Consider the following 14,423-nt stretch of genomic DNA (forward strand, 5'->3'; position numbering starts at 1 on the left):
AAACTCCCTTCTTATCTCTTGCCACACCCTTCCTTCAAAGCTCAAGTGGAACTGGGATCTACCACTGCATTGTCCCTATTTTCTTGGGCTTTATTTCACAGACAGAGGAAATAAAGGCCCTTTGGAGTCATGGGAACAGCCGAAAGATGGTAAGGCCCCACCTAAACATTCATTCATTAGCTGTCCTTCCTCAGGCAAGCCAACCTCTCCTCTGAAGAGACACAGCGCTTGCAATCAACCCTGCTCCACTCACGGAGCTTAGCTTCTTCCCTGCCCCGCCCTCGGCGTTTTCCGAGGTTGCGTGGCAACGTTCTCGCCTCGCCGTTCAAAACCAGCCCGCGTGCCCCTGGGCGGTATATCCCGTGCTGCGCAGGCGCGAAGGGCCCGCTGGAGCCGCTGTCATGGCCTGCGTCAACCCAGTGGTAAGGAGAGCCGCAGGCTCTGCGCATGGGAGCGGCCTAGGACACCGGGTTCACAGCAGATGAACCCTGCACACCCTTTAGTCATCAGTGATAAGCCATACACTTTCACAAACCCTGTTCCTCACTTTGGTGTGGAGGAAGCTGACGAGGGCCAGTGGTTTGGCCGGAAGTCGGGCCTGGCCCAACCGGAAGAAGTGATGTCCTCCTCCTCCAAGTTGAGGTTGTCTAGGTTAGGGTTGGAACGTGTTTAGAGGTGGAACTCACCCTCTGCCTTGCGGATTTTCTATATGTTTAGAAATTCCTAAGCTCACTTGTAGTCTAATTTTTAATTTTGCTACGGGCATTGTCGATTCAAGCTGTTATTTACTAGCATGAAATAACAGGTAATGCGATATGGCTTGTTACCCCATCGTCTTCCTTTTCCCATTCTCTAGCCCCTTTAGTGCTGAAGTGTTCAACCTTCAGACATTGCCTTTGTGTCCTCGAAGAGTACCTGAACCTCACAGAATTCACAGGCTGACTGGCACTTGTGAGACTCTCCATCACCTAAATTAAAGAAAAAAAAAAAAAAAAAAGAAAAAGTATTCATCTTTATTATCAATAGACTTCACATTTCCTGAAAGACAATGTGTTCATCCAGATGGTTTTTTTTTTTTTTTTGGAGGGGACAAATATGATTCCAAGTATACATAAGTAGAATTAAATGTTCCATTTTTAGAGGCATGCTATTTTAGTGTATATCCATTTTATGATACTGTTTTAAGAAATGTAGAACACTTATACTTGAAAATAAGTTTACAGGGTGAAATGATTTCCCTGAGTGTGAACTCCAAGGAGAGGGTGGTGTGCATGTTTTCCTTCAGAGGTGTTAAGATGGACTTCTGGATTATATATAGTTTTAATAAAGACAGTAGATAGGGAAAGTCTAAATGTAGTCTTAGAAGAGAAACTACGTTCAATACCTATTTTGCTTTTGAAAAATTGTGTCTAATGGCTTCTTTTTGACTGCTGCTGTTATACTCTGAGGGCAGATCTTAAAAATGTTTTTAGCCCTAGGAATTTTTTCCTCTAGCTCTAAGTGTGATCACACTAGCTGGGATTAACACTGAAGCACCCATTTAGAATGCCTTTATCATGGTAAACTGTTTTAGAAGAAGCAACCAATCTAAGGGCACTTAGCCTTAATGGATATGCTTGTGAATAACATATTATTTAAATGTTACTGATTGGCCTATTCATAGGCTTACCCTGGATCTTTAGAAGGATTATTTTAGAATTTAGCTTCTCCTGGAGTTTACATGAGTATTTAGAGTATTTTATGGGAAGTATGAAAAAGTAATCCTAGAATGCCACAGTATTCATTTTGGCCTGATTAAGCAATTTGAGACAAGAGCAACTCAATTCCTGTTTTGCCTTTTCTTGTCAGTGGAACTTCCACTGGATCAGTATTGTCAGCACTTAGAATTGCCATTTTGGATTGGAGACCTCGGTGGAACACACTTTACATAGCTTTGAAGGACTAAGTTTATTGCACATGTTCATTGTTGTGCTGATGTAAATGATGTTTAATCTGGGTATGAATCTGCTTCATTTCATTTCATGGCATGTTTTTACTAGGAAACACTTTAGGATGTTATTTTTTCTCTACAATATGCACATTGTAGAAGGGTGAGGTTGTTAGTGCCCTTTGTAGTTTTTGTTTAGGAAATTCATTTTGGTGCAGTTGTTTATTAACTTGATAAGGGTTCAGAATATGTGTGTGTGTGCACACACATGTGCGCATACACACTTTTTTTTTTGGTTTGTGGGATTTGAAAGTAGGACAGGCTTTGATTTCCCCAGTGTTAAGACGTGAAGTTTATTTACATTTATGGAAATAATATAGTGAACTCTAATAGTTCACTAATAGTGGCTACTTTGAGAAAAAGTTAAATTGAAAACAGTTTAATTTCCAGCTGCCTTAAATTAATTTCCATTTTATAAGGAATGGGGAGGTTAAATACTGCCACAGAAGTCAAGTAACATAACCATAATCATCTATCTTTATAAGATTATCTCAATTGTATTCTTGTAGTTCAGCCTTGTAGATGGGGGTGGGATACAAGGGGGCTACAGCTAGAACTAAAGCTTTGAAGCTAGCACAATTTATAAAAAGCTAAGTATATACTGGGAATGGCATGTACTTAGTAAAAATCCTTCCAGTGCTTCTTTTTTTTTTTTCAAACTATAAGATTAGAAAATATATACTACATGTTTCTAAAGGCAAGTAACTCAAACTTGAGAATTTAAAACGTTAATAATTGCTTTTATGTAGCCTAAACTCTACAGATCTGTAATTGAAGATGTAATTGAAGGAGTGCGGGATCTATTTGTTGAAGAAGGTATAGAGGAACAAGTTTTAAAGGACTTGAAACAGGTTTGTGGACAATACAAGTTTCTGTTCTTGTAGTTTTCAACTTAAAAAAACTGATAATTGTAGTTATAACCCATCAATTATAGTTTGGTACTTAACCATTGTACCATCAGCTGAAAATTCCATTTTAAAACTTTAAAAATAGAAGTAAATATCCGATTTTTTAAAAGCATATATATATACATATATATGTATGTATGTATGTGTGTGTGTATGTGTGTGTGTATACATATATATATATATATATATATATATATATACACATTTTTTTTTCCAGCTCTGGGAAACCAAAGTTTTGCAGTCTAAAGCAACAGAAGACTTCTTCAGAAATAGCGTCCATTCACCTTTGTTCACCCTTCAGTTGCCACACAGCTTGCATCAAACATTGCAATCATCAACAGGTTGGATAAAGTTTGTAAATTAGTATTTTCTACATCTTTAGAATGAATTCTCTTTTGATAATGTTTTTTAATTAGGATAATTTTCTTAAAGTATAGATGACTTAAACCTCAACATCATTTCCATTAAGTGAACATGGTGTAAATCATCACTTCATGTTATTATTGAAAGAAAACTCTGGTTATTCAAACTAGTTTTTTAAAAGAATATTTACTTTTTTAGTTGTAGGTGGATACACAATATCTTCATTTCATTTTTTTTTTAATGTGGTGCTGAGGATCTGTTAGAGTCTGTAAACAAGTCAAGATGGGGGAGTGGTTTGTGAAGTAACGCCAGCGAGCCATTAAATGTGGAGATTTCTTATTGGTTGACTGCTGTATCTAGTTTATGTTAATTAAGATAAGCAGTGTGGAATGTATAAATACCCCTCTTGTCCTACAATAAACGGCTCCTACTCCTGCTGTATCAATGTACACAAGTTGTTCGTCACCCCCCGCTTATTTTGCTGCAGCCGGACAGCGGCAAGGATCAAACCCAGTGCCTCAAGTGTGCTAGGCGAGCACCCTACCATTGAGCCACAACCCCAGCCCTCAAACTAGTTTTTAAAAAAATAATAAATTTCATAAAGGTGACAAAACCTTGCTTTAGAGAAGCAAGCTATATAGTTCTTGAGCTTGGAGCATACTCGGGTTGTTTCAGAGAATTTGATTGGGTCCAGTAGAAGTAATCTAGCCATTATTGCTGAAGTAGCAGAGGGAAAGTGGGAAAGGTGTTTGCATGCTTTACATTCTCTTTGTTCCTTTTACTTTCTGTGTCTGTTGTTAGTAATCAATTATTGTATTGGAAGCAAAATGGAGAGTGAAAAAAATATGGAGATTATTCAGGCTACTTCACTATTTCGATTATGTAAAATAATGGCAAGAAATTGACCATATGCATTTTATGTTTATTCTTGAATTTATTGAATCTATACCTTTGCTTTTAAGGGAAATATTTGTTTATACTATATATGCCAATTGGAGTTGGGAAAGACTAAGTAATAAACGGTAAAACTGATATTATCCTATCTGTCTTTTCAGTTCTGATTCTTATAATCTTTATCTTACTCATGGGATATATATATACACAAATAAATAGATTTTATTTGGTTTAGCTGAAATTCAATAGAGTAGTATCTGAGAGAAGTGAGAGTAGAATTCAGATTAGATTGTCAATAATAAGTAGATTGTTCTTGCATACTTTTGAAAATTCACATGAAAATTACATAGGCCAAGGTGAAGAGAAAATAGGATGCTAGAGCCTCTTATAAAATGGGAGACTTTAAGTGTGGCAGCAATTATGACCTATAAAAATGAGAAAGTAATAATCAAGTTACCAAACACAAGTTTTATCTAATACTGTGCTTACAAAATATAATTTTCTTCTTTAAATATTAGTCATAATAGATTTTTTCCTCTTCTTTTTTATTGTACATAATGGTGGGATTTGTTGTTACATATTACATGTATGCAATATAACAATATAATTTGGCTAGCATCCCTCCCCAGGACTTCCCCCAGTCATGACAGTTGTAATGTTGAACCACTGAAATGTTTTCATCAATCATTGGGTTTTTGACTATGGTTTCATTTTTACCTTTATGGTGTCAGAACATTTCCTTTAGCTGTTTAACATTCTTTTTTTTAATCTCTATTTTTTTAAATTAAAGAACTCTGGAGGTTCTTTTTGCTTGGGGTTGATGTGAGGGTGTGATGGATAGGCAGGCTGAAAATACTTCACTGTCTTTTATCAAAAGCATAGTGAACCCCTTAGGGTTCTTTGTCATTTAAAATTGCAATACTTCATTTTACCGCAAGATGGTAATATTACCAGTGATTTAAATCACAAAATAGTCTGGCAGCTAATATATCTAGCTAGTTTTCACTCTGAACCTATTCTTATTCTATGTCTTAGGAGTTAGAATAATAGAAATAATTACATTTAAAATAAGACAGTTTTCCTCCTTATTCTCCTCTACATGATTTATAATGAAGAGGTTTAAGAGGAATTACTGTATCCTTTAAAAGTGCATTATAGACTTTGTTCCTATCTGTCTTCATTTTTTGGTACCCTACAATAAGATTCTTGAAATAAATAGCCTCATAAAATTTAAGTACTTCTTAATTGTATCTTCCCATGGTATGCTTTTAAAAGCCTGATTAAAATAACTTAAACTTCTACAATCTTTTCATTTCTTTTGATACTAGGTTCAAATTAAATCTACAATTGAATAAGTCATCTGCTTTTTTTCTGTTCCACTTTAAAATTTGTTTGCTATACCATATTTTTGACTGCATTATTTATTTGTTTAGTAATTTCCTGTATCTTTAGTTCTCAACATTTTTTATAAAGGACTCCTTTATATTCTTAAAAATTGAGGACCCTAAGGAACATTTTAAAATGTGGATTGTAAATATGTATTAAAAGATTGGAATTAAAATAAGAAATAAAAAATGGTTTATTTATTTAAAAATTCAATTATTTGTTTATATATATGAAAAATAACTTTACAATAAAATTTTTTAGTAAGGTGGCATTGTTTTACTTTTCTGCAAATTTTGTTAATGTCTGCTTTAATATAAGACAACTGGGTTCTCATGTCTTTTTAAATTTAAATATGTGTATATTTAAGGTTAACACCATGTTTTGAGATATGTGTGAATATATATAGTGAAAAGGTTATATAATTCTGTAAATTAATATATCTATCATCTTAGTAATTTTCCATTTCTAAAAATTGTGGCAAGTGTACCTAAAGTCTACTCTTTTCATAGCAAAAATCCTGAGCATGGTACAATATTAAGTACCCTCATAATGTTGTACATCTGATCTTTAGACTTACTGATTTTGTGTTTCTGTTGCTTTGTGTTCTTGGACCGACATTTTCCCATTCCATGCTCCCCTGCTCTTGATAACCACTGTTTTATTCTCTACCTCTGTGTATTTGACTTTTGCCTTTTTTTTTTTTTAAGATTCTGCATATGAGTGAGATCATGTAGTACCTTTTTCTTTGTGTCTGCCTTATTTCACATAGCATAAAGTCTTCCATTTTCATCCATATTGTGTAACAGAGGGCAGAATCTCCTTTTTGAAAGCTGAACAATAATCCATTGTGTATATAAATTACATTTTCTTGATCCATTTGTCCATCATTGGACATGTTGATTATTACTTCATCTTGGCTGTTATGAATAATGCTGCAATGAACTTGGAAGTACAGATACTTATGAGGTAGTGATTTAATATTTTTTGGGTATATATTCATAAGAAGGGTTGCTGGGTTATATGGTAGTTCTATTATTAATTTCTTTAGGAACCTATGTACTGCTTTCTGCAGTGGCTGTACCATTCTGAATTGTCATCAACAATCACAAAGATTCCCTTTTCTCTGAATCTTCACCAATATTTGTAATCTCTCATCTTTTTGATAATAGCCATCCTTACAGGTGTAGTTAATGTCTCATAGTTTTGATGGGCATTTCTATGATGTTTAGTGATGCTGAGCACCTTTTCATATACTTGTTGATCATTTTTATTTTCTCTTTAGAAAGATATCTATGTAGGTTCTTTTGCTCATTTTTTAGTTGGGTTATTTTCTGCTGACTCTTTAATTGCCTAAATTATTTAATATATTTTGGATATTAGCACTTTATCAGATGTATGGTTTGTGTGTATATTCTCCCAATCTGCCTTTATATTTTGTTGATTTTTTCTTGTTGTGCAGAAGTTTGATGTAGTTCCATTTATTTTTGTTTTGTAGCCTTAACTTTTGTTGTGGTATTAAAAAAAATTATTGCCAAGTCTAGTGTCAGGGAGGTTTTTTTTTTTTTTTTTTTTTTTTTTGTTCTCTTCTAGAAGTTTTATGGTTCAGGTGTAATTTTAGGTCATTTATTAAATTTGAGTTGATTTTTTTATATATGGTATAAGCTGTCCAATTTTATTATACTGCATGTGAAAACCAGTTTTCCCAGTACCATTTATTAAAGAGACTATTTTTTTCCCTATTGTGTCCTCTTATTGCCCTTGTTAAAAATTAGTTAACCATATATATTTGGATTGATTTCTAGTTTCTAAGTATTTTTGTATTAGTACTTTACTGTTTTGATTACTAATAGCTTTGTAATGTTATTTTGTTTGTTTGTTTTTGAGATAGGGATCTCACTGTGTTGTCCAGGCTGGCTGTGAACTCATGAACTCAAGCAATCCTTCTGCCTCAGCCTCCTGCGTAACTGGGACTATAGGCATATGTGGCTGTGCCTGGCTTTATACTTTTAAATCAGGGAGTATGATGTCTCCAACTTTTTCTGTATATGAATTGCTTTGGTTATTTGAGTTTTTTTTGTAGTTCCTTATGAATTTTAGCATTTTTCTATTTCTGTGAATAATACCATGGAAATTTTGATAACGATTGAAACTGAATCTGTAATTGTTTTGGGAAGCATTATACATTCTAACAATATTTTAACTATTAATTCCTTCAGTCCATGAATAGGGAATATCTTTTCATTTGTTTCTTCTTCATTTTTTTCATCATTGTCTTTTAGTTTTCAGAATAGAGGTACAGATCTTTTATCTTCTCGATTAAATTTCTTCCTGTTTTAATTTTTAGATGCTATCATAAATGGGATAATTTTCTTGATTTCTTTATTAGATTGATTGTTATTTTATATAGATATGTAACTGATTTTTCTATGTTACTTTTATATCCTGCAAATTTATTGAACTTATTAGTTCTAACTCTGTGTGTGTGTATTTTTTTGGGTTCTCTCTATACAGGACCATGCCCTTTGCAAATAAAGATAACTTTACTTCTTTGTTTCTGATTTGTATGCCTTGTATTTATTTTTCTTGTCTGATTGCTCTGGGTAGAACTTCTGTGTTGAAGAGAGGTGGTGAGAGTAGGTACTCTTTCTTTATGCTCGATCTTGAAGGGAAAGCTTTCAGTTTTTCCCTGTTGATTTTTTAAAAATATGTTTTTAGTTGTAGGTGGACATAATACTTTTATTTTATTTATTTATATGTGGTGCTGAGGTTCAAACTCAGTGCCTCACATGTGCTAGCGAGCACTTTATACTGAGCCACAACCCCAGCCCCACCCCATTGATTTTTTTTTTATATTTTATTTTTTTTATTGTTGGTTGTTCAAAACATTACATAGTTCTTGATATATCATATTTCACACTTTGATTCAAGTGGGTTATGAACTCCCATTTTTACCCCGTATACAGATTGCAGAATCACATCGGTTACACTTCCATTGATTTATATATTGCCATACTAGTGTCTGTTGTATTCTGCTGCCTTTCCTATCCTTTACTATCCTCCCCTCCCCTCCCGTCCCCTCCCCTCTTCTCTCTCTACCCCCTCTACTGTAATTCATTTCTCCCCCTTGTATTATTTTTCCCTTTCCCCTCGCTTCCTCTTGTATGTAATTTTGTATAACCCTGAGGGTCTCCTTCCATTTCCATGCAATTTCCCTTCTCTCTCCCCTTCCCTCCCACCTCTCATCCCTGTTTAATGTTAATCTTCTTCTCATGCTCTTCGTCCCTACTCTGTTCTTAGTTACTCTCCTTATATCAAAGAAGACATTTGGCATTTGTTTTTTAGGGATTGGCTGGCTTCACTTAGCATAATCTGCTCTAATGCCATCCATTTCCCTCCAAATTCTATGATTTTGTCATTTTTTAATGCAGAGTAATACTCCATTGTGTATAAATGCCACATTTTTTTTTTTTTTATCCATTCGTCTATTGAAGGGCATCTAGGTTGGTTCCACAGTCTTGCTATTGTGAATTGTGCTGCTATGAACATGGATGTAGCAGTGTCCCTGTAGCATGCTCTTTTTAGGTCTTTAGGGAATAGACCGAGAAGGGGAATAGCTGGATCAAATGGTGGTTCCATTCCCAGCTTTCCAAGAAATCTCCATACTGCTTTCCAGATTGGCTGCACCAATTTGCAGTCCCACCAACAATGAACAAGTGTACCCTTTTCCCCACATCCTCGCCAGCACTTGTTGTTGTTTGACTTCATAATGGCTGCCAATCTTACTGGAGTGAGATTGTATCTTAGGGTGGTTTTGATTTGCATTTCTCTGACTGCTAGAGATGGTGAACATTTTTTCATGTACTTGTTGATTGATTATATGTCCTCCTCTGAGAAGTGTCTGTTCAGGTCCTTGGCCCATTTGTTGATTGGGTTATTTGTTATCTTATTGTCTAATTTTTTGAGTTCTTTGTATACTCTGGATATTAGGGCTCTATCTGAAGTGTGAGGAGTAAAGATTTGTTCCCAGGATGTAGGCTCCCTATTTACCTCTCTTATTGTTTCTTTTGCTGAGAAAAAACTTTTTAGTTTGAGTAAGTCCCATTTGTTGATTCTAGTTATTAACTCTTGTGCTATGGGTGTCCTATTGAGGAATTTGGAGCCGGACCCCACAGTATGTAGATCGTAGCCAACTTTTTCTTCTATCAGATGCCGTGTCTCTGATTTGATATCAAGCTCCTTGATCCATTTTGAGTTAACTTTTGTGCATGGCGAGAGAAAGGGATTCAGTTTCATTTTGTTGCATATGGATTTCCAGTTTTCCCAGCACCATTTGTTGAAGATGCTATCCTTCCTCCATTGCATGCTTTTAGCCCCTTTATCAAATATAAGATAGTTGTAGTTTTGTGGATTGGTTTCTGTGTCCTCTATTCTGTACCATTGGTCCACCCGCCTGTTTTGGTACCAGTACCATGCTGTTTTTGTTACTATTGCTCTGTAGTACAGTTTGAAGTCTGGTATCGCTATACCGCCTGATTCACACTTCCTGCTTAGCATTGCTTTTGCTATTCTGGGTCTTTTATTTTTCCATATGAATTTCATGATTGCTTTCTCTATTTCTACAAGAAATGCCATTGGGATTTTGATTGGCATTGCATTAAACCTATAGAGAACTTTTGGTAATATCGCCATTTTGATGATGTTAGTTCTGCCTATCCATGAACAGGGTATATTTTTCCATCTTCTAAGATCTTCTTCTATTTCTCTCTTTAGGTTTCTGTAGTTTTCATTGTATAAGTCTTTCACCTCTTTTGTTAGGTTGATTCCCAAGTATTTTATTTTTTTTTTTTGAGGATATTGTAAATGGAGTGGTTGTCCTCATTTCCATTTCAGAGGATTTGTCGCTGATATACAGGAATGCCTTTGATTTATGCGTGTTGATGTTGTATCCTGCCACTTTGCTGAATTCATTTATTAGCTCTAATAGTTTCTTTGTAGACCCTTTTGGGTCATTGATTTTTTTTCGGCGGACATAACATCTTTATTTGTAGGTGGTGCTGAGGATCGAACCCGCACCGCACGCATGCCAGGCAGGCGCTCTACCACTTGAGCCACATCCCCAGCCCCGGGTCATTGATTTTTGATGTTAGCTGTGGGGTTCTCTCTTCTTTCTTTTCCTGGGGATCAAACCCAGGGCCTCACATATGCTAGACAGGTACTCAACCACTGAACTATATCCTCAGCCCTGGTTTTCTATTTAGAATGTCTTCTTCTGCTTCTGGTGTCAAGCTAATGTTGGCTTAGTAAATTGTGTTTGCCTTTAGTTCTCTTTTTTGAAAGAGTTTAAGGATTGGTATTAATTTTTTTTGAATGTTTGGTAGAATTTAATCCCAGAATCCATCTAGTCCTGGGCTTTGTTTTGTTGGGACATTTTTAACTTACTTTAAAAAAAAAAGACTTTTAACTGACATGTAATAATTGTATATATTCATGGAGTATAGTGTGATATTTAGCACATGGTACATATTAATCAAATTAGGGCAATGGCATTGAATTTCCTTGTCTCTTTATGTTTGGAGCTTTTGAGCTTCTTGTAGATTTTCATAAAATATGTAATAGATTATTGTGAATTATAGTCATCTCACTATAGTGGAACACTAGAATTGTTCTATCTAATTGTGTTTTGGTATCCATTATCTCATACCCTCTCTTTTTCTACCTGCTGTCTCAGCCTAAAGATATCAGTATTCTACGTTCAGATCAACTTTTTTTTTCCCCCCCTCCCAATGCTGGAGATCGAACCCAGGCCTGTTTTACCACTGAGTTTTATCCCCCTCCCCCCCCTCTTTTTTTTTTTAACTATTTATTTTTGAGATGGGTTCTTGCTAAGTTGCCAGGCTGGCCTCAAACTTACATTCTCCTGCCTTGTCTGGGATTACAAGCTTGCACCACCATGCCTGGCTCAGACTAGTGTTTTTAGCTTCCACATATGAGAAAGAACATGTAGTATTTGTTCTTCTATGTTTGGATTATTTCCCTTAACATCATGTCCTGTTGGAGGTTTTAGATTACTACTTCTATCTTTTCAATATCTATTTCTACAATCAAACTGTTATACTATGTTAAAACACATGAAGAAAATTTAGCTTTTCACAGATATGTAATTGGAAAAGGGCTTTTTTTTGGGGTAGCATTTTCAGATGATTTGATACTACAGTAAAATTTAGGTGGAATCTGAACCTAAATCAAGGAATTTTTTAGAATGTTATATTAGAGTTTATGTTGGTGTACATATCTTGCACTTTAAATGCCTCTTCACTCCTGTAATTTTGTGATGTATGTTGATTATTTAGAAAATATTGTTTCACTGCATTATACAGTTGAAACATTGTTCATTATATAAGGTTAAAAAATGGCTGGGCACAGTGGTGCACGCCTGTAATCCCAGCAGCTCTGGAGTTTGAGGCAGGAGGATCACGAGTTCAAAGCCAGCCTCAGCAACAGCAAGGTGCTAAGCAACTCAGTGAGACCCTGTCTCTGAATAAAATACAAAATAAGGCTGGGGATGTGGCTCTCGGTGGTTGAGTGCTCCTCAGTTCAATCCCTGGTACAAAAAAAATTATATTCATTATTATCACTCCGCATCTCATCTACTGTGATAGATATAATAGGTGATACATTCTAAGTTTTGCTCGAAAGCTTGAATTTTATCATTGGAAAATACCATTAATTTGTTTTTTAAAAATTTTTAAATTTATTTTTATTTGTTATATATGACAGCAGAATGCACTACAATTCATATTACCCATCAAGAACACAATTTTTTATATCTCTGGCCATACACAAAGTAGAGTTACACCATTTATGTCTTCACAGCCACATCAATGTTTATAGCAGCACAGTTCACAATAACTAAACTGTGGAAGCAACCTAGATGCCCTTAAGTAGATGAATGGATACAGAAAATGTGGTATATATACACAATGGGATATTATTCAGCATTAAAAGATAATAAAATCATGGCATTTGCAGGTAAATGGATGGAGTTGGAGAATATAATGCTAAATGAAGTTAGCTAGTCTCAAAAAACCAAATGCCAAATGTTTTCTCTAATACAAGGATATTGAGCGTTGGAGGAATAGATGAACACTAGACAGGGCAAAGGGGTGGGAGGGAAAAGGAGGGGGAATGGGGTAGGAAAGACAGTGGAATGCCCTAAGTACATGTATAAAGACATTAGTTTGTTTTTTTGAAGCAAATGCTTAGTTCATCTTCGAGAGTTTGCCAAATACCCAGATGCAATAAAACATAGTTTCTGTCATTCTTTCCATTTAAAATGATGTTCCTTGAAAAAAGAGGCTAGGTCAACTCTCCACTTAAATAAGAGCATAAGTGCTTTTGCTTGTACATCTTTACACTTCCATATGCTGCTGAAATCTTTGTTTTCTTTTCATCTTACCATAGAATATTAAAAGGAAGCATACTTGCTGGGTAAAATTCACTATAATTAATAATCCTTAGGTCATCACAGGACTTTCTTAAGTGGAACAGTTTTGGTGTTGGTGCTGCTGATTTTTGTCTGATCTTTCTTCTTCTTCCTTTTACTCTTTCCCTCTGCCCTCCCTTCTGAGTGACACTGGAGAGCACAATGACTTTATAAGGCATGGTGCTGCTGCCTTACTTCATGCTGAGGTCCCTGCAGTTTTACCCATCACTGCTTTTGTGTCTTTAATACAAATGTCAACAAAACAGAACAGACTGTAGTTAATGAAAAACGAAAAGGGCATATGTTGTCTTATTATAAACAGTTTCGAACACCTAAAAGGGAACTTGGGACCCCCAGGGGTTTGCACATTATACTCTGAGATCTGCACCTCTGTACTTACAGAGTGTGTATGTTTGTGTATACACATATATAATTTATAATCCATTTTTGAGAGAGAAATGGGAATCTACTAATAATTATCTCAGAAGAACAGGTGTAAACTGGGACTATCCTGGGCAAACTGGAATGTGCAGTCATCCTATCCATTTTTTTAGGGGACTTTTAATTGGCTTCTGCTGTTTGGTTTTCATATCACAGTGTTTTTTTTTTTTTTTTTTTTTTTTTTTTTTAATGAAAACATCAGTCTTTGTGGGAGTAAGAGAAGGGAAGAACAGGAACACAAGTTTCTGGGAGATTTGATCACTAAAACACTTAAACAATAGGTATAAGTAATATTTCAAATTGTTCTCAAACTTAGGTCTGGTGGAAATTTCAGCAATGTGATTGATTGGTTCTTTAGGTGATATGAGGGGTGGAATGTTCAGTTTAGTCATCAGAATTCCATGTGCTTATGATTAGTCTCAAGAACTGATCAGTCTGCAGTTTTTGAATAATGTGACTTGCATATTAAGATTTGAAATGATTCAAAACAGAAGTAAGGCCAGGTGTGGTGATGCATGCCTGTAATCCCAGTGGCTCAGGAGACTGAAGCAGGAGGATTGCAAGTTCAAAGCAAGCCTCAGCAGCTTAGTGGGGTTTAAGGACTTAGTGAGAATCTGTCTTAAAATAAAACAAAATAAAAGGGGACAGGGATGTGGCTCAGTGGTGAAGTACCCCTGGGTTCAATCCCTGATACCAAAACAAACAAACAAACAAACTAAATTAAAAAATCATTGAAAAAAACCCCAAAACAATAGAAGTAAGAATTGTGAAACTACTAGAATTTTTGATGGTGGGGAAAAAGTACACTTATAGATGTGAATGTCACTCATGTCTGGGAAATTTGTTCTATGCCAAATTATCACATATCAGAATTTTAAAATTATGTTTATGGAATTGAATTATTGCTATATTTTAAAATTTATTCATTTTGAAATTAATATTTCTAAGCTGGGTGAGTTGG

The 14,423-nt window shown here is 35.2% G+C and overlaps 1 protein-coding gene across 1 annotated transcript in view; it reads left to right on the plus strand.

Annotated features, from left to right (window-relative positions):
• Positions 1-401: 401 nt before the first annotated feature.
• The window catches only part of Gtf2a1l (general transcription factor IIA subunit 1 like), a 49,444-nt gene continuing 35,422 nt past the window's right edge, over positions 402-14,423 (plus strand). The window contains exons 1-2 of the mRNA XM_076832680.1: positions 402-422; positions 3,113-3,236. Coding sequence (XP_076688795.1) covers positions 402-422; positions 3,113-3,236 — 145 coding nt within the window. The remainder of the gene's footprint in view (positions 423-3,112; positions 3,237-14,423) is intronic.

This window comes from Callospermophilus lateralis, chromosome 14, assembly GCF_048772815.1.
Source record: "Callospermophilus lateralis isolate mCalLat2 chromosome 14, mCalLat2.hap1, whole genome shotgun sequence".
In the NCBI taxonomy this organism is placed as follows: domain Eukaryota; kingdom Metazoa; phylum Chordata; class Mammalia; order Rodentia; family Sciuridae; genus Callospermophilus; species Callospermophilus lateralis.